Here is a 21,103-nt window from a genome sequence, read left to right as displayed (position 1 = left end):
CCGCATACCGCACTCTCACCGAGCCGTCCAGTTGGATTGCGCTTCAAGATCATCTACTTCAACCGACAAGACCCTCTTACTGAATTACGGGTAGATTCTCCGTTCCACATGCCCCGACACGACTTAGTGTCTGGATTTTCACTCTAGCAATCTTCTTTGGATCCACATTGAGCTGCAAAGCGCTCAACAACAAGATCTTAACTCACGACAAACAGTCAGGATCATCAGCTAACATGAGGGATCTTGGTAATATCTAAGAGGACGATGGCCTTCATGATGCCTTGCTTACCCAGTACTTGATAAAATCTCACTATATGAGTCCGCCTTCGCCAACACCGATGTCTGATGGACCGTGCAGGAAATATCTACGAACGTGCAAGCGACGTGCCAAGTCACCACGCACATAATTCACAGTAGTTAAGAGGATGTATCAGTTCTCTACTGTTCTCACTTTGCACCATACTCCCATGAAAGGCGCAAGAAATTATGAAACATTCAAAATTAACAATTTATCACCACCTAGAAGAGGCAGCATCGCGAACTTTCAAGAATAGTCGCGTTTCTTGGCAAGACGATATGCCTCGGTCCCTGAACTAATGACATAGCAGTCTTACGCATCGTGTGCCACCCCTTGGGACAATTCAATCAAACCATAGAGGACGCAACTGAACTCGTAATTTTTTGGAAACTGAACTCATAATATAAAGGCACGACACTTTTTCACTTGCAAATGTCAGTTACAGAGCTAAGACCGAAACTTGACATACTCGTAGCTAAGAGAGGAAGGTTGAAGATCTCCACCAAACCCCAAAATGAGATCTTGACAGTGATGAAAATAGTGGTTAACAGGTATAAGTGTCAAACAAACCGGAAACTGAGCCTCCAACCACATAGACCACTAGGTGCTATATACATCCACCCTACATAAAAATTCAAAAAGCAAGCAACCAACACTTTTAGCTGCTTCTTCACCTCCCGTGGTGAAACCTCACCTTCAACAAAAATTGCATCTTAACCTGTTAAAGACACCACATCCAACCACCAGATCAGTAGTCAGGGTAATAGATAGTTATAATCTGTGCTGAGTTCTGAAGAAACACAGTTGGAGGGTAGTAGTGACCAAGCAGGATCCAGCTTGCAATAGTAACAACGAAAGAATACCAATATCACACTTCATTGTTCAAAGAAAACAAAGAAATACTTCGAAACTCCAACTGCCCAACATAAATTATGACAGGATGCTTGAGGTGGCCAGACAAGTGATAGTGTGTATGCAAGTGAAATCTAATGCCTGTTGGCACTGAAAAGCCTACATCACTCCGTTTGTGGCAAGAATAAATGGCTTTTTTACCAGATAGGGGCAAGAAAACCCTTCGCTTTCTTCATCTTAAACACCTATATATGGCTATTCTGTTTTTCTCCCATTGTGACTTAAATAACTAAATCCTCTTGACGCAAAGCTCTAGATTGTTATACAGTAGAAAAAGATTTGGAGGGCCAATTTTTTTTTTGCTTTATGAAAGGCAAAAAGCAACTGTTTGCTCTCCCACCAAAATTTAAAATACTTTCCAAATTTCAAATAATTACGAGAAAATTATATGTGAATCACGAGTCGAAATTTGTATAAGTTTCAGGTATTTTGGCCTATGAAAAAGTCAACGTATGTACGCCGCAAGGTTTAGATTAAATAAAAACTAAAAGTCTATCCAGACACAACAAAGCATCGTGCTATGAAAATGCAAGCGCTAGCGAGCTGTATTATGATAATTAAGATCAAAATTTAATAGGCAAACTTACTTGAGCTGTATTATAAACAATGTACTCATTGTACATAAGCTCAGAGGCTTTCACATTAGAAGATACTGGTTTGCCACAGGGAACAATAACATCATCCTTCCATTTCAAGTACTCCGACTCCAGGGGTATCTTCTTGCCTAGACCTTTAGTAGAGTGTTTGCCTTCTGGGGGTTTATCCATATACTGAATGACAAATGAAAGAAAGGGTAATAAGCCCCTCTTGCAAATAAAAAGTAAAACATGCAAATTTAATAGATATTGAGTTAGAAAAATGAAGCAGGATTCTAAGTTATCAGAAACTTTTCCTACAAAGCAGTTCGTCAACAACATGTAGGAATAAAGGAGATCAGTCATCCCTTCAGACCTAAAAGACCTAATATGCACACATACCTTTGCCTTCTTAAGCTCATAGACCTCTCCCAAAGCAACTTCACTCAAGAGCATTAGTCCAACAGGATTTTTCTTATCAGTGAAGCAATACTGGGCACTTTTACTGACCATGTCAGCAAAATATACTCCTTTCCCAAACTGCATAACAAGTGAAATTACATTTGCAGATAAAGTTTCAACGTAAACAAGAAAAACCACATGCATCAGAGAGAGAGAGAGAGAGAGAGAGAGAGAGAGAGAGAGAGGAGGAGGATGAGGAGGAGGAGGAGAACCATGTAGCCAGTTGCTGGAGCTTCAGGAGGAGCAATTCTCAGTCCTTGACTGAGTATACCTACAAAGTTTGTCAAGCGAGAACCTGTGGAGCGGAAACTTTTAGTCGCTACTTATCAATTTGCTTTGGAATAGCCACTCAAACGAAAGATCATGTCAATCCTTTAATGAATTAAAGCTGTCACTAACCATGCCATAAAAGCATTCTATTCCTTAGGTTTTGCCGGAAGGGAGCAAATTTATCAAATTCCCCTTCACGTTCAAGTGAGAAGACGTCCTCCAATTCTAGAGTCCAATCCTGAAAGATAAAAGAAACAGAATAAATATTCTACTAGAATGGGTGAGAGAGAGATAGAGAGTAGAGAAAACCCAGCAAAGCTAAAGTCTATGATCAACAATCACAGAGCACACCAACCGTGTGAGTAGGTGCATGGGTCTTATGGAGATACTTCTCAATCAGCTGATACTCTTCACCATCATGAGGAAGGGGATCAATGTTACATCTGAGCTTTTTGTACTTCTCATCAAGTGAATCGTCATTATCAACATCAAAGCCAACCAGTCTAGAAGCAATTTCAATGTCCTGAAGAGCTTCTAACATTTTCACCTGCCATAAAGGCAAGAACATATTTGACATGATAATTTTAATGAGCCACTGTGGAAAGCAGCTAATTCACCAAGGTATCAAATTGGTTATAAGCCATGCAGGGAAAAGATATATTCATTCGTTAGTATCCACAAATTTGAAAATATCAATGCGTCAAACCCTGGACAGAATATCACGTATCAAGAATAACATAGTTAAGTACATGATGAAACTTGAAACAACTTCACCAATAAAATCCTCAATTCATTTGGTTGTGGACTGCCTTTAAAATATTCCATATGGTAAATGTTTCTGCCTTTAAAATTTTAAAAAACACTAAAAGCAATAGGATAAAACCAGGGAATATAAGTATGAAAAATATGACATGCTCTGCAACTATTGCTTCCTGTAGTCCGATGGCACTCACAGCAAACAAGAATTTCAATCTCATTCTCATTCCAAATGTTCCCTAGTATTCACCATCATAGCCAATATTGCATCTATTGCCAGATACTGGCCAAATATCTCATTCTTTTGCAGTTTGAGTTCATGTTGCACAACCAAAACAGAAAACAAAACGGCACATCGATTTTGGCTGCATCAAGGAAAATTTATGTGGGCTCATGCAAGGAGCCAGCAAGTCACAAGTAGACATTTTCTACCCGAGAATGGGTTCTGCACATTTCTTGAGTCGTGAGAGAAAACTTCTTTCAGCCTTACCTCACATGCAAAAGTATGTAAGGACACGGATGAGTGTCTAGATAGTAATCAATCAACGACAATCTCATTGGCTTCACAAGAAATACATAACATTAGGTGATGAAACATGCAATGCATTTTGCAGTGCATTCGGTACCTTGGACTGAAAATCATCTTCATCCTTGATAACATGCGGATGAATAGAGGGGATCACTGTGAAAAATCGGTTGCTAGCATCAATAAGCAAACTTTCTTTGACGGATGGATCGTGAGTTCCACTATTCAATAGATTCTGTATGTCTGTTAATGCTTCAAAACCTGAGATCAAAGAAGTATAACATAACCAAACCCATCATTCCTGAATATAATCTGATTACAAAAAGAAAAATATGGCATTTCAGCTGGCTATACAAATCACAAAAGATCGATACTCAAATCCAGTACCTTTCCTTATGTTAATTTTGCTCAGTTTTCCAAGCGGCATTTCGGACATATTGATTTCAAATTCCATCATAGCAGCTCTGCAGTCAGTATTGGACTTAGATAGAATACAAAGCACCATAGGCCATGAAATTCTAATATGGGTTATCATATGACCTATATGTCTCCACGTTAAAAAGCATCCTCATCAGTTCTTTTAATGGAGGGGCAAGTTGGCTATCTGCATCATCTGGAGTTTTCTTTGTGACCTGTTTGCTGACTCCGTAGTCCTACAAATCAATCATTTGGAAAGTTAGAGAGAAATAGAATTTCACACTTAATCAAGTATATTTTCATTGGACAAGGCAATATAGATGAGAAGTACTATATCCAGAGGGTAGAATCTGCCCGGTTGCTTTTGAAAATTCTCTTTTGACTCCCATGCCTCCCATGGATTCCCCGTCTTTTCAAGAAACAACCGTTTGAATTGATCGATTGCATCTGATTTTGAAAGCTCCTCTAATTTGCTTCCTCCAATTTTTTCATTCCCCACTCGACCCCATTTGCGAAAAACGTAACAGTCTGACCCTCTATCTTCTTGGATTATTTGGAGGATGTAGTAACTTCACAGAGCAACCAGAGACAGTCATCCATCAGCAAGAGTAAGGTTTAACAAAAAAAAAAAATTATATGGAAATCAAGCAGTCATGTAGTAGACTTTGATCAGAGTTTTGTTTTTTTTTTCGGTCGAAGACTTTGATCAGAGTTCAGAAACTGAAAATCAGCCAGGCACACGTAAATTGAAAAAGTTGAAAAAAAAAAGAATTTCCTTATCAGTTATGCAATGTAGCTCCAAACTAAAAAGCTTACAATCAGCTCATAACATTTCAAATTGGCCAATTATCCCCAACCATTTAATACATAGTTAAATTAACACATTTCATGACAATTTTAAAATTGTGGAACCACTGTCGACAGTTCTCAAGGCTTAAGCTATTAAATTAAGGCGTAGTTTAATATTCGAATAATATACAAACAATCTATGAGATCATCAGTAATTTGATCCTAGACTTTAGGAAGATTGTATAAGTGAAAGATTTGTGAAAATTATTTGTGGATGATAGATCAATCGCAATTTGGTCCAAGCAATTTACAATCTTATCACAAAATTGTCGATTTTTGTAACCTTTTACTCAATGTATTCGAGCAGATTACTTTCATTTTCCATTCTTAGTTTCCACGTTGTTGACTACAAGCATAGCGCTGTCAAACAAGACGATATATGTGCACGTATATTGAATACACGTGTCTATGTACACATGCACATACATCCAAAGTCCACAAAGTCAAAGTCCTTTTGCTCCCTAACCTGTAAAGCCCGTTCCAGTGCAACAGTTACATTTTAGATGCTGCCATTAAGAACTAACCATTTTCAAGAAGCAGGTTTGTATCGTCTTCTATGTATGAATCTCTGTGCAAGAAGCTCCAACTCGGCGACACAATTGAAAGGAGAAAGGAAACTTATTTTGACAGTAGCAAATTGCAACTAGACCCCCATCCAAGCCATGGTAGTCAATTAAACAGAAGTAATTCATAGGTACACAAGCATAAATATGCCAGTAGAAGAAGACGGAGATCTGGGGTGAACTAAGACAAATCTGCCATCTCTTTCCCTCAATTTCTTCCAGTTTCCCTTAAAATGTCAGTTATGAACTTGAACCACTGATTTGCAGTTTCTTTTAAAATACATTTGATGTTCCAAAATGCATTACAAATGACCTAATGTCAGATTTTATTGGAATAATCAACTCCATCCTTATATGTCACATAGTTTAAACTCTTTTATAGCTTGTTACACCCTCAAAGCTTTTAAAACAGTTGCAATTAGGCCCATTTATGGCCAAAGCTAACTGTTTGTCGATTCAACATGTAATTTCTTCGGAAGGTACTTTGCAGATTTCTCCTCATCTATTTTGAGCAGAACTTGAAGAGTAAAGGAAATTTGCCATTTGTTTATCGGTTAACAGGGCCAACCATGTATTCTTTGTAAATGAGACAGATATGTACTCAAAGTAAAGGGATTTGTGTAATTTCTTTTAAATTTGATAAATAGTTTCATCTTAACATCTAGAGAAAAGATAAAATCGGCAGATCAAACAACCAGGTCAAACCAGCTAATAGGTCCTCTTCTGGGGTATATCAATAGATCTTGGCTTAATGGGAAGTTACTGATCAGAGTAGCACCATGATTCCAAACAAGGTTTCAATCAGATTGCAAAAAATCAGTGGAAACATCACGCTATTGCTTTTATAAAGGAAAAAGACACGCCAAAGGTTCATCCTCAGAGCTTCTACAGCCTCCCGTTGAAGAGAAGAGTTGTCGGACATGTAAGAAGAATAATCAACTGACTACCTAAGAAGCATAGAAATACCAATAAGGCTATATTAACAAGTTCGTACTGAAACCAGGTACAGACAACCAACATCACACCAAAATGTAGTTTATTCCTACAAGGTCTCTTAAGTAAATCCAGAAACTTCTCTTTCTTCCTAAGGAAAATCAATACTTGGACATCTAAGCCACATGCCCGAGCGCACACACAAAAGCAACAATGAGAAACAAAAATGAGGGTGAGATGAACAATATGGACACAAGAAGCTACCTGTTTACACCGGTTGATAAGTCAGACATGTTCAAAGTAGTATTATAGATGCTTTTTCCATCCTCCAGGATGTGACCAGAGTCTTGCATCCCAGACGATTCATGCACAGCACTTCGCCCTTTCACTTTGACAGTAACTACACCTGAAGCTTTGCCAAGGGCTTCAACTTTATATAGATCAAATGAAAGCTTCTTCTGTCTCTTAAAACAGTCAACCAGATAATCCTCTCTAACAATTGGTATTTTCATCCTCCTGCCAAAACAAACTGCCACATTAGCTCAAGAAATCTCATGTTGAAGGCCAGCCATTACAGTAGCCTACCTAGCCTTTCTCATCTCAGCCTCTTGATCATCCAGCTCTCCACCAACAACTAGGCAATTAGCGTCTGTCATTTGTCAATGCAATGTACATTTATCACTTCAACGGCCTTGAACTTACCGTAAGGGATGAAGCAAGAATGGAGCAAGCATCCACACTTCAGTTCATAGAATAATACCTTTCCTAATCTTGGCATGAACTTGCCCGCCTGCTTCCTCAATTTTTGATTTCCACTCAGTCTGCACAAACACTACTGCAATAAATTTTACGTCCAACGCAGTTATAAGTTGGTTCAAAATGCTTGTGTATATTTCCATAGTTGTTCTTTGAAAAGCATGGAGAGCAAGAATCATACAAGAGATTCCTTCATTGATCCAACAATAGCAACTTTTAGATCTCCCAAGCTTTCAATTCTTGCTGATTGAGACTGACCAGCAAGCTGACCTCCTAAGGGACTGGCAGCCGAGGGTGGTGGAAGAATTCGAATGGGCTTCTTCCCTTTTTGTGATTTAAACCACTGTATCAAGAAAAAAGAGAGTTCACTAAGGGATAACTTTGCAAATGTAATACATGAGCATATTCACCTTTTTCAGATATTGATTGTCCGTTCCTTCTGGGATTTTCCATTTCCCTTGGACACGTTCTGGTTCTCGAGTAGAATAAGAACACTTGCTCCATGCTGACAGATACCCCTGACATCTATACATGCCACCAGAGTATCGAAGGGAACCAGCACAAACTGGGCAGCTAGCTAGTGCTCCAAACAACATCCCATCAGCACTAAACAAAAAAGATGCCAATAAGAGCTGTGCAACTTTTAATACATACTATAGTTTACAATATAGTATTGGCTAAAGCGCATTGCCTGTCTTGAAAACAGTTTATATACTGGTTGTGAACAACATGACAGATCACTGCTTGAGGCACCCATCAAAAAGATCAAAATATGGCATAAAAGCTAAAGCAGAAATCTACAGCACAGGTGAATGTGGAAAAATATTTACCATTTGTCACGCAAATCAAGTTCAGATCCTGTTGAATCTTGATCATTTGCTTCGAGCATTTCACGCATCTCAGAAGTTGTGACATACTTCTTTAGGTCATCTTTCAATGCCCATAACTCTTTGGTCTGGGCCTTGAGTATACTTTCTAATTCAGACACTTTTATGTCTTCATGATCAACATTCTTTGAAGAGGCGACCCTACTTGTGCACACATCTCCTTCAGTTTTGATTGCTTTTGACTTCTGCTCGCCAGTATCATCTTTCTTACGCTTCATTCCAGCTCTGGAGGTTGGCTCTTGCACAATTTCTTCATTCTTTTGTGGTTCGTGCTTTTTCCCTAAGAAGACAACCACAACACAAGACAGTAATGGGAATCACAACTAGGTGCTCTCTCTGGTTTCTCAAACATAGAAGAAACAATTGATTTTATACCATTCTTTGCTGCCAAGGGAACGATTTTAACCAAGTCTATTAGTGGTGCCTGATCAGAAACAGAAAGGCTGTCCCATCCACTTATCTTGTCCAGTTGGATAGATGGAGACATGTTCATGAAACAATGCGCATGATGCCATGCCAAGCCCCTGACTCCTTGACCATCAGGCTTCTTAGATATCCGTGTCTGAAAATGAAGAGCGCAAATATCAGGAAAAGTTGTAGTAGTCTCTGTATTGGCATCAGAACAAGAAACTATGCTGACTGGATGCAAAATTTTTCTTTTCTTTCTGTTCTCTGTTTTTTGTTCTGGTGATAGATGCCTTTGATTCCTTTCCACTTAGAAAGATGCATTCGTTTGTAGTCTAAAACTCTTTCTTGCCGACAAGAAGATTCTACTTAACAATGAGTTGTGATCAATGTATATTTGTTTCTAAGCTTAAGCTCTGGGTAGCACCCACGTATAACGGTCTAGTCAATATCTTTTAAAAAAAGTGAAGAGAATGGGTAACTTCATGGTTAGGTACTTATTTGAACTTCACATTACAAGGAGTCATTTACCAAACAACCCAAAGTTCCCAGGTTATAAATCCAAGTCACCAAAAGCCAATAATAAAATAGTTCCTGCAAATAAACCCCTAACACACTATACCTCCACAAGACATTTGGTATGATAAAGTCCTAGCAAAAGGTCTTCTACAACCTAGTAAAATTTTTCCACTGCATTTAACAAAAAGAGTAACCACAAAAATACTGTATTGTACACAAAAGCTAGTTGACTTATGATTTCCTCTAAGCAACAATAACACTTGTTTCCAGTTTTATTTATATGGGTTATGCTACGATGCAACCATGATGAATAAATACAATTTTGGTAAAAAGAACTAAACAAAAAGAACGAGGTCATACTTCCCCTTTCATAATCTTTTGACCACACTGCCTGCAGGATGCACGAGAAGTTGCAGATACTTCAATGCTGCACTCTGAGTCAGTGGAGGAATTTTTGGTTGAAGGTACATCATTTTTGGTTGGAGGACCACGACTCTCCACATATTTTCTGATCTTTTGTTGATCTTCCCATCGAAGCAACTCTAAGCCTTCAACATCATCAATCCTATTGGAAAATAAATGCTCAAGATTACTTAGTAAACAGCTCTTGATTAATAAATGAAATCCTACATAGGCATAACTGCTAGAGAACCTACAATTTTATTTGATTTGCTTTCCTCATAATGCAATCAGCATGATTCCACATCTGATCCAAAAACAAACACAAGTCAGATCTCCACAGTGAACACATCTCCAGATCGTGAAATAACATAAGAAGGCTTCAAATCAGATTCAAAACGAAGCTTGTACATCAAGAACATAATCGGCGAAGAGGAAAATTTATAATCACAGTGAAACTATTCATAATTAAACATAAAGAAAAACAGCTTATTAGGGTTGTTTTCGAGTAGACCATATAAGTAGTATCTACATATCACACAAGGCTCACACTGTGTGACCCAAAATCAGCTTGTCACATAATTCATATACACATCTAGCACATGGCTTTCAGTAATTAATTTCATTGCCATCCTCTAAAACTCATCGTATAGTGACCTATTTGGTTTTTCATGGTATGGTAAGTCTGAGCAAAATGGGAAGTAACTTTAGTCACTTAAAAACTTAGAACTAACTTGCTTAAGAAAGAGACAAGTGGATCTTTTAACATCATATTTTACTTTGAAGGCATCAGCAACCATCAACTATCATCATTCCATAGATGAGACTTAAATTAAACCTATCCCAAAGTTTGAAAAGGGGTAAGCACCTTAAAATTATATCATATTGATTGTAATCAGTATAAAAATGCTCCACAAACCCCAAGAAAATCTTGCTTGAGCTTTTCTCTATTACTTTTCTAAGGATAAACCAAATCATATCAAGAAAGATACCAAGGGGATACACCCTTATCCAAAACAACTTCGGAGGGGAAGCCAACCATAAATAATTTCCAAGAGAAAGCTGTCATTTGCAACAAGCTATAGGTATAAAATTGAATTTCCTCACTGTATCAAGAGCGAAGAGCATTCTATTCCTCTCTTTTAAGGAAATTGACCGAAGATTAAAAATTGATCTTGAAACAATCTCTATTTTGGCAAAATATGAGGGTGCTGGTGCTCACATAAATTGTATTGTGGTAAAAGTTACTTAATGCATGTCACCCATTTTGTAGGTCCCCTTAACCCTCCAAATGAACATAGATTGCAAACATGCTCGCAGGGCTGATTGCCGCATATTCATAAGTAAGCAAACTTAACAATGTGCCTTCATTCTCAACATAATCTCCACTAACGTGATGTCTACTAGACAATAAAGTGGAGTGTGCTCTACCAACAAGTGAATCGCATGAAGTAGGATTTGTTTTTATTTTGACATGGGTCCCTCCTGCATCCCTCTCAGCTTAATCCCAAATCCCAGTAGAAAAGTCCTGCTGAAAGCAAGATGATGAACATGATCGTACCAGACAACTTCGCTCATTTGGGAAACAGGGTGATTTGAAGACCATCGAAACAAAACTCAACGAGTTAATTCTATGAAAATGCTACACAGGCATCCCACATTACCTCTCGGTGAACACATTACAGGGCCTTACAAGCAACAAAAGGTCCAAAAACCCGACAACTTAACGTAGAGCCACACCATTCCTTAGCATAATAATCGAAAGCTCGAGTCGAAACCAAGCCGAACCGCTAAGGACAGCGAACAGGAACCACGAGCACCTCAACTAATGCGAGAGAAAAACCGACACGAAACAAGACGTTCCATCCAAAACCAAGAAATGGGCAAGCAGAAAACACGATCAAGAATCTACAGCGAAAATCAAAATGACAGCTTTAAGCCCCCGTAACTCACCGTAACAACACAAGAACCTAAAGACTGGGCCATTACGAGTCAAAAAGAGAGGGGGGTGGGGAGAGAGAGATTACAGGGATGAAGCCGTCGAACTGGGAGGACTGGACCATCTTGCCGAGCCGGAGCTTCTCCTTGTCGATGGTGCTCTTGCAGGACTTGCACGACGATCGCGCCGACTTCGCGTACTCCACCCTCCAGGGCTTGGTGGGTACGGTCGCCATTGCTCTCCAACCCTCGCCAAGAACCCGATTGGGAAGACAGTGTGAAGGAAGGAAGGAAGGTGATCAGCGTCAGCTCGCGAAGGGAACAAGCACTTTTTGGGTTAATCCCTTCGCTCACGATCGCTCCACTCGTCGCTGCTCCACTCGCCACTGGATACTGTGGATCAGCTGAGGCTTGCAATGGAAGCTTCGGGACATGGCCGGGTCGAGCGCTCCCTTCCCCTGCCAATGCCAACGCGGCCCGGTTGAATGATCCGGCCCTGCATTCGAATTTTCGCTAGCATTCTAATTAACAAGACTTTCGGTCCTAAATATGGCCTTAAAAAAGTTTCATCCTAAATCTCGATCGGACCTTGCAGTGCCCCGGTAGAGAAGGTATCCTAAGCATGACCTTAAATTTTTTTTATCTTGGACCTCATTCGAACCTCAGAGTGCCCCAAGGTAGAAGGTATTCCTTCTTTTCTGGGAAGATGAAGATATAAGAGGAATTTGGGATGTGAGGCGGATGTATCCCGACAAGTTAAAATAGAATGTATATCCATGAAGCCTGCCACCTCTCGTTGAAGTGGACAGACCACGTAGGCCCTTACAAGAGCGCAAGCTGTGCATTTGGCTATTTGTTTGCTCCAAATTAACGAATTAGGGCAAAATTACCTTCGTTATTCTGTGTTTTGGATGGCACGAATCGGTCTTCTTCACCCCTCTTGCCTACTATCGAGAGCTATTGTGGCAAAAATTTGGAAGATGAGGAAGAAGCGACAATACCAAGGGTACTCACTGAATCGTCGTGGTGAGACAAGAAAGATTGAACAAAAATGTTCAATACATCTTTCAGAGATAATGACCGTTATCGATCCAGGGGATGTGGCGACTATGGAGCTCCTCTCTCTCAAGAAGCCGTTTCTTTGTCGGTGGCCAAATTCGTCTGTTGGAGCTCGTGGGTGTCCTAGTTTTAGCAGTGGCTACCGTGAAGAAAACAAAAGGTAGAAGAAGAACTAGAAAAAAAAAATGCAAGAAAATTTTGTGAAGATAGAGAGAGAATTGATTTCCTCGAGCGTCGTCATTTCGCACTCTCGAATTGCCACGTCATTTCATTCATTATCGACTCCAGACTTAATTTTTTTTTATAAAAAAAGTCACGTCAGACTGAAAATTTCATTACAAAGGCCATGTAGAACTTTTCACCGAAATATGTCGCCGGAAGCACGTACGTGATTGTTTTTTCACCGTTGGTTGCTCGAAGAGTTTTGTCGCTAAAGTGCGAAGGTTATGACACCTATAGTATTGTTTTTTGGCTTGGACGAGCCTGACTCGGACCCGACAGGAATATGTCGCGCTTCCTAAGTAAATGTTTCATGCAAGTCCGTCAAGTGAATTTATCCTCGTCAAAATGCAGAAGAAAGCGACTGTTAACTATAACGAGCACGAAGCATGCCCAGCAGCCGCAACAATTAGTCCTTGAGTCATAATACTCAGAGGCTAATATCTACCTTCTTCCAGTATTCTAGACTGAGACCATGTTTTGCAATCATCCAACATCCAACCCATTGCAGCTCACATGAGCAAAGCTCATTCAAACTCTAATGAACAGAACTGAGCTATGTCGCTTGAAAAAATACCAGAGCAAACCCTACAGATACAGAAGATTTATAATTCTGTACATACTCAAGATCTATTACAGAGCACCTGTATAAACAAGAGAAACACCAATTCCAAGTCACCACAATCTCATTGTGAGTGTCAATTGATTACAATTGCTGCAACTCAATACATCTGCTCAAGTAAATTTGCTTTAATATTTTCCTCAAACAGTTATGACATGGTTACGTATTTTATAAATCCGTCAGATTCAGTTCAAAACTCAAAATTCTCAGATGTACTATACCGTGCAATCCTCCCTCAACTCTATGCTTGGTCATATTGAATAAATTACCTTCACCCAGGTATCATACTAACTATGAGATTATGGAGTCCACACCGATGATAATTCAGCCCAGCGCATGCTTCACTGCACCTGAGGAGCTTGCATATACAGATACTGCAGAACGCACGATAGTTTAGCACCCTTCCAACTAAGAAGGAGAGGTCTGTGTTGGGTTTGTAAATATAATACCTCAAAGGATTTTCCTGATCTTTCATATTCAAGCATGCTGAGAGCAACTTCACAACTTTGAGAAACTATAGGCTCGGGGTCCTCGGAAAATTCCTCAAGGAGTGCCATGCTTTGGTCATCTATCAAGACAAACTTCATTAGATATGTCAGGAAAGATAACATGCTGTAATATCAATAGTGGAAAAAAAGATCTGCCAGGCTGTAAGATTTATCTAGGGGCTCACAAGGGATACTAGAAAAACTAGAAGTAAGATTGGAGCTTCATTTATTATGAGAATTAAGTAAAAATCCCTAAACAAGAGCTATGGCAACGTGATACGTCCAACAGAGAGAGGAAGCCAAGACACAGTCATCCTGAAAACCCTCACCAACTTAACCCCATTTAACTCATCCTACAAAAGCACAAGGAACATGATCACAAATACATTTTACTAGCAAAATAAGGTTCTTCACAACTGCGGGATCCTCTCGAGACTCCACTACCAGATAGTGAATTGGGTGAAACCAAATAGAAAATTTTCCTTCCTGTTCCTATTATCAAAAAACCTTACTAGAAAGTCAGGAAAGTAAATCAGACCTGCAATTGATCCAAGGGCCTCAGCAGCTTCATGTCTAACCATCGGATGCTCATTTGTTTTTCTAAGAATGTTTGAGAGTTCAGCTGATGCAGCTTTATCTTGCAACTGGCCCAAAACGTAAGCAACCTGTATATGACAAAACAAGTTACCCAAATTTAGAAAATGTTGAACGAGGTGACGAAGCAAAGCCTCATCAAAAAACTTATGCGCCCCTCATCTTCACCTTAAATAATTACCTATTTAAAGATTACCATCAACAACAAAGAATCCAAAGTTAGCGATAACTTTACAAGGACAATAGCAATCAATTGGAAATAAAAATTTTAATTTAAGCAAGTGAAGGATGTTCATGGTGAATTTAAAGAAACCCCACAATACACGGTTTTTAATAGCGAAAGAAGAGTACAAGAGAAAGCAAAGTGAGATAATTAAACCTCCTCAAAAGGTTTTCATGGCAAGTGACACAATCGGACTATTTACTAACCTCGTGACGGAGAAGAGCACTATTTGCACCCAAAGAATCAATTATAGCCTTAATGGCTTCATCTCCACCATGATTCCTAAGAGCAAAAAGGGCTGCATAACGGTCATACATGCCTCTTTCTTCATCCAGAAGAACTTCCCTATAAAAAGAAAGCAGCATAGTCAACCAGCAAACAAATGAATAAAAATGGAAAGATGCCCATCTTGATGATAGTAACTGTATGAACCTGAGATGACCAACAGATGAACAAGATGAAGCAGGTGGAGCAGGGTCAACCGACATAAATGGTGATCTCTCAGTCATAGAAGAAGAATCATTGGCAGCTTTCAGTTGTTTGATTCGGCTAAGAGCCAATTCACATGTTTCTCGAACCTCTTGAGCTGGATCATGAGCCAAACTATGTTCCAGGATAGGAACATTACTCTCCAAGCCGATTGCACCAAGAGCTTCTGCTGCCTGCACCATTAAAAGAGTGTGTGGAAACATGAGTAATCTTCTTAATTCCAAAGAGGTTTAAAAACCCTATAAGACAACGCGTTTCATTGAAAATATACAACAAACCCAACCTCGTGGCGGACGATAGGATGCAAAGAAAGATCATTGAGAACAGCCTCTAAAGCAGGGATTGCATCCACATCTTGCATCTGTCCCAATGCAAATGCAGCTTCATGTGCCAACAAATTTGACGGATCCCTAGTTGCTGTTAATAGCACGAGAGGGAAAATCTCATGAGAACTCTGATAGTATATCAATGTCATTCCTTCGGATGATAAATGGCCTCAACACATTAACACGCCTCCTCTTCCTTTGAAGAGTGGAGCTAACTACACGTATATTTGATACCACATCTTCCAAGTTCCAATAGAATCATAATATTTCAGTAAGGTGCATAATCTTTGCACATAATTTCTCATACTTGTAAGTCTTATTCACTACTTTTCACATGAATGTTTGTTATAAAAACACATTGTCCACTTACATTTATTTAGTAACAACAAGAATTTCACTAAAAGAAACTGTTCAAATTTTCAAATTCATTATAAATATACAGGTTGCCTATGTTTAAAAACACCTTCCAAAATGGAAGCATCTTTGAGACATCGTTTCAAGTGTTTAACACACCATAACTAGTTTCTACCATCTAATACCTCATCTCCCAAGTTCACTTGCTTTATGCATGAGTTGATGTTTAATTGCCCAAAAACCTTCACTCCCACACACTTGACCTCATTAGAACTTATCAGGTTTCCCTCGAGATTAGGCAGCACCTCACCAATCACAGAAATTACCTACTGCACCTTTCATTACATATTCATCCAAACTCGTGTAATTTCCCCCACCTTTTTATGAACCAAAGGGACCAGAACCACTCAATGTTAATATCAAATCCTCATGACTAATCCAATCTGAGAATTTCATACTACAGATAGTTGTATGACTACTCTGCAACCGTACAGATAGAAGCATAAGTTCTAGGGAAGGCCCGAGGACACTGCAATAAAAGAAGAAAAAGCCAGCAACCCGGCCACTGCCAAACCCATCGCGTCGCCACCTATGATCTCATTAAACCATTTTCCACCCACACCACTTCGCGATACGAGCTTCGCCCGTCAAAGCGAACAGCACCATATGCTCGAAACGCTATCACAGGGACATGATCATTTCCCAGACACCTCCAAAGTCAACCACAACAAACCCTGATTTCTACAAGACGCCGAGACTCGTAATTCAGCACCAGAAAGACAAACGGTTGTCCAAAGCCATTCAGCAGCAGACAGCCTACGAGCAAGACTGCCCTAATCAACGAATGGGGCATCGCGAATTGGGCGTTCCCCTTCATAAATTCCCAAAGCAGGTAACCATCTTAACGTGCGTCGAAGTTTAAAAAAAAAAAAAAGAAGAAGGGGGGGAACCTTGGATGAGGGCAGTGCGAGGGGCAGGGCCTTTGAGGTTGCGGAGAGAGAAGAGGGCCCTGAATCGCTCCGAGATCGGCTGGCTCGAGTCGAGCAAGCGGTCGCAGAGGAATCTCTCCACGTCCGGCGATGCCGTGAAGCCCCTGCCGTCGCCGAACTCACCCATGAGAAATCTTCCGCTTTGCTCTTCCGCGAGCGAGCAAAGACACGGAGAGACGTTAACCCCACGAAGGCACGCGTAGGATCGGATTCGGATGTATTTGGGCTTTTTACCTGTTAAGTAAAAATGTGGAAATTAAGGAGGGGCGATCGAGGGTAGCGGCACCATTCGATGTTATCATAAGAGTCCTACCCACTATACGACTCCTTTGCACCACTTGCCCATAACCCGGAAGTCCAAGATTGGCAAGCCCGATCACTGGAGCCCATCTATATGCTAACAGTTAAAAAGTCTCTCCACACGAGATATGTCGCAATTAAACATACAGCACGAGACTTATCTCACTGAACACATTAGAATCGTAACCTCATGAGAGCAAAATGTCGAAATCTCTGCTCATATAAATGTAAGAAATCTATCTATAGAGCAAGCAAAATCTCTGTTAATGGTCTCGTCATAGTCCAATTCGGCTGCTGCTTAAATCCCTGTGTAACGAAGCGAGCTATGAAGTGTCCAATAGTTCCATCGGATTTTTCCTTGACCTTAAAAACCTGTTTAAAAGCGATTAAGTTCTTAGAAAAATCAGGTGTACAAGATTCCACTTGTGATTGGTGACCAAGTCATTGAATTCATCTATCATGGCTGCTTTCCAACGTGAGTCAAGAATGGCCTTAGAGTGAATTTAATAGAGAGAGGAGTCAGGTTGACACACGATGAGTCGCGTCGAAGGGAGGCGCGATGAAGGGGAAAAAGAAATGGGAGCATGGTAGGTGGGCTGAGAGGATGAGAGTGGTAGGTTAGGAGGTGGGGCTAGAGAAGAGGTGAGAGGCGAATGAGGAGTTTGAGTTAGATAGGAGGAGAGATGGCATGAGGAGGAAGAAGGAAGAATGGGTTGATTAGAGAAAACAAAAAGCGAAGGAGCTGATATGGAACAGTGGAGGACGGGACTAAAGGTTGAAGGACTTTGTGAAATGGAAAAGTTCTCTTCGCTAAACCGAACATTACGACTAATAAAAGTACAATCACTTGATCGATCAAAAACATTGATAGCTTTTGTGATTCGACACGTGCCTGAGAAATACACAGGGTATGAAATGAGGTGCCAACTTATTGGAGACATGAGATGGAAAAAAATAAAATAAAGGATAACAAGCACACCTAAAAACCAAAAGAAAAAAAAAACTAGTTAAATGGAAACCCAAATAAAAAGTGGAAAGGAGAACTTTTTTTAAAAGAGTATCAACCCAATATGAAGAAGGCAAATGAGCATGTATTAATAAGGTTAAAGACAATTCGACTAAGTGTCTAATTTTTCGTTTCGACAAGCTATTTTGAGATGAGGATATGATCTGGACAAGAAAAATGATGAATAATACCATTTTCACATAAGTATGTTTGGGACGAATTGTTGGAATATTCACCTTCGTCATCGGTCTATAAAAAATTAATTTTGGCATTGCACATATTTTCAATAAAACAATGGAAGCAACAAAAGCGTGTAAGCACTTTAGATTTATTTTTCATGAGAAATATCCTAGTGAACCGAGAGTAGTCATTAATAAATAACACAAAATATTTGAAAACCAGAAATAGATAAAATTGGTCTCATCTAGACATCAAAATGAATTACAATTAAATGAAAATATGCATGGGGACTAACAGGCTCAAAAGGCAATCAATGAGATTTGCCCACAAGACAAGACTCGTAAGATTCTCACTTAGAAATATAATCACAACATGACAAAAAACTTGTTATTAGGATGGCCAAGACGAGCATGCCAGCGAGTGAGTGAAGTAGCGGACGCCATGATAAAATGCACGTGAGATGATACCAATGAGTTGGAAATCAAATAAAGACCATGAGAGGAGTTAGCTTGAAGGAAAAATTTCCCTATTCACTAGTCCTCTAATGAAAACGGATGAATTACTAAAATTAATAGCACAAGAATTTTTATGGCAAAGTTGAGTAACTGAGAAGAGATTGCAAGCAAGATTAAGGACATGATAAATGAGAGATAATAATAAAGATCAAGAACTAGTATGTAAAAAGTCTTTACCAATTTGCTTAAAAGGTAATAAATGACCAAACCAATTGAGACTTTTGTCAAATTGTAGAAAGGTCGAGGGTTTAAGATTTTACCAATGTCACTAGTCATGTGTGCTGATGCTTTTTTGTCAAGATACCGCGTTGGATTAGAAGAAGTCTTACCAATGGAGAGAGCTAAGAAGGAATCTGGGAGATCGTTGGTGGTGAAGACATGGTTGAATCGTTGTCGCATTGAAACGCGGTGTGTCCTACCTCGTTACGAATTTGACAAAATAATGAGGCCGAAGTTGGAGAATGACTCCCTAGGTGAATAGGAGTACATAGGTCCTCGAACCACCATGTGGACGACTAGAGGAGGTGGAGATGATCAGCATACGTGGCCGATAATGACTATGAACTGAGCCGATCATAGGAGGATTGCAAGACTGGATGATCACTCGAGATCTGTCTACCATGTTAATGACTAGATTTTTAGCCTCTAAAATTATGTCCACCCCGAGACCATCGGAATGGGGGAGCGAGTGAAGTGGCATGGCAGATTAAAGCATGATGAATACTGGATGAAAATGAGGCATTCGATTTTCGAAGAAAACGTTCTTCTTGAATGAGGAGGTGTGATCTGCGTGATCGCAAATCATTAAAGGAAAGAATTGTAAGGCCGTTGGTGACTATAGTAGCAAAGGGATCTTACTTAAATTAGAGCCCATTGAGGGCTCGAATTACAAATCCTTGTTGACGACGAAGCAATTGATTGCGATGAGAAAGTTTGCCATTGATCAAACATGGATTGGTCAAGTTTTTTCTTTTGTAGATGGGTCTTTTCTATGTCCGCGGAAGTTTGTCACTAATCAAAGTGACATGGTTAGTGGTCAATCCCTCTTATTCCATCTGGGTCAAGACGGATTGAAACTTGATAATTGTCTGCATCAAGCTTGATGGAGACTAGACTTGTGATGAGAAGAACAAGAGATGGCAAGGTTGAGTGTACGTTTGAAATTTGAGCAGCAGCAAAAATCGGAGAAGCAGAAGAGGCGAAAGTGTGCGCAATGTTGTTGAGAGGTGACGAGAAATTGTGATTAACGGAAATAGAAGATGATGGGTAAATAGATGGTAGAGAGGAAAAAAAAACTAGACAGGCTTAAGACATTGTTAAGATAGAAATATGAGCAAATGAAGTATTGATTCGAGATAGAGATATTGAAGAATTTGATTTGTTTCCTACTCTTATACTATATAAATTTTTAGAGTTAGAAAAAGTATAACGACAAAGTGTTCATGGTTGCCTTAACCATAATTAGGGTTGTATGATACGTATTTATAAAAATGATTAATTACAGTTAGGGTACAGATAGAAACATAATTACAAAAAGACCCTATAATACACATAAATTACATATAAATGGATGAAATTTGTCACTTCTGATATGATTTTTCATATTTTTCCTAATGAAAATGCAGAACATCTACTCGCATGTAAAGATTTGTTTTACTCCCTTCAAATTTCATTTCTTTACCCTCTATTTTTTGTGTGTTTTGCAATTAATTACGAATGTTTTTGTCCCAAAATACGGGAAAGAGGAAATTTTGGAACTTTAAGTCTCTATGATGGGCAAAGGTACATCACAATAGCCATAACTTGTGTACGCGATCACTTTGGTGCCATGATGCCTTTGCTAAGCAACACCCCAAATATAGAAGCAGACACACACAGCTCAGTACAAAGGTTGGAATTTCCTCTTTATTAGGTCTTCAGTGCAGATCCAACCCCATCCTCTTTATTAACCCGCTCTTCTCTATACCCTCTCGTTTCGTCTGAACTAAACTTTGACCTAACGTGGCCTGGTCTTAATGCACATTCTCTTGCATTGGATGTAATTTACTGTTTTCTAACAATTTCATAATTAATATTTCCTCAGGTGAAGCTTGCATCGAGAGAGAGTGCCGAATGGATAGGACCCATGCGAGCCTTGATGAAGAGGGAAAGAAGATCAAGAGAGAGGGCTTGGTTTGTGAGGAGCCGTCAAATGGCCTCTCATGGCCTCCCAAGAGCTAAACATGCAGCTTCTGCAAGAGGAGATTTAGATCTGCTCAAGCTCTTGGCGGTCAC

At 39.6% G+C, this 21,103-nt stretch overlaps 2 protein-coding genes across 3 annotated transcripts; both read right to left on the bottom strand.

The window, feature by feature from the left end:
• Window positions 1-697: 697 nt before the first annotated feature.
• On the bottom strand, window positions 698-11,818 carry LOC115694120 (poly [ADP-ribose] polymerase 1). The gene is made up of 20 exons (XM_030621243.2): window positions 11,555-11,818; window positions 9,785-9,834; window positions 9,489-9,693; window positions 8,580-8,766; window positions 8,148-8,484; window positions 7,728-7,923; window positions 7,499-7,660; window positions 7,322-7,382; window positions 7,147-7,210; window positions 6,826-7,077; window positions 4,548-4,785; window positions 4,340-4,452; window positions 4,187-4,263; window positions 3,900-4,060; window positions 2,873-3,064; window positions 2,647-2,755; window positions 2,460-2,542; window positions 2,188-2,325; window positions 1,798-1,980; window positions 698-1,016 (listed from the first exon to the last, which is right to left on the bottom strand). The coding sequence occupies exons 1-20, from the start codon at window positions 11,699-11,701 to the stop codon at window positions 969-971; spliced, it is 3,003 nt and encodes a 1,000-aa protein (XP_030477103.2). The 5' UTR covers window positions 11,702-11,818; the 3' UTR covers window positions 698-968.
• A 1,681-nt stretch (window positions 11,819-13,499) lies between these two features.
• LOC115694130 (deoxyhypusine hydroxylase) lies at window positions 13,500-16,993 on the bottom strand. Of its 2 annotated transcripts, XM_030621257.2 has the most exons (7): window positions 16,790-16,990; window positions 15,443-15,576; window positions 15,103-15,332; window positions 14,877-15,015; window positions 14,392-14,518; window positions 13,815-13,933; window positions 13,500-13,739 (listed from the first exon to the last, which is right to left on the bottom strand). In XM_030621257.2, the coding sequence occupies exons 1-7, from the start codon at window positions 16,953-16,955 to the stop codon at window positions 13,707-13,709; spliced, it is 948 nt and encodes a 315-aa protein (XP_030477117.1). In that variant the 5' UTR covers window positions 16,956-16,990; the 3' UTR covers window positions 13,500-13,706. The 2 variants fall into 2 exon arrangements, with proteins under 2 accessions (XP_030477117.1, XP_056170208.1); XM_056314233.1 differs by lacking the exon at window positions 13,500-13,739 and having other exon boundaries at window positions 13,824-13,946; window positions 16,790-16,993.
• Window positions 16,994-21,103: the final 4,110 nt, after the last annotated feature.

Source organism: Syzygium oleosum, unplaced genomic scaffold, assembly GCF_021117445.2.
Source record: "Syzygium oleosum isolate NSW1041296 unplaced genomic scaffold, Sole_v2.1 Sole_v2.09, whole genome shotgun sequence".
NCBI lineage: Eukaryota > Viridiplantae > Streptophyta > Magnoliopsida > Myrtales > Myrtaceae > Syzygium > Syzygium oleosum.
This window is presented reverse-complemented; position numbering and strand designations above follow the sequence as displayed.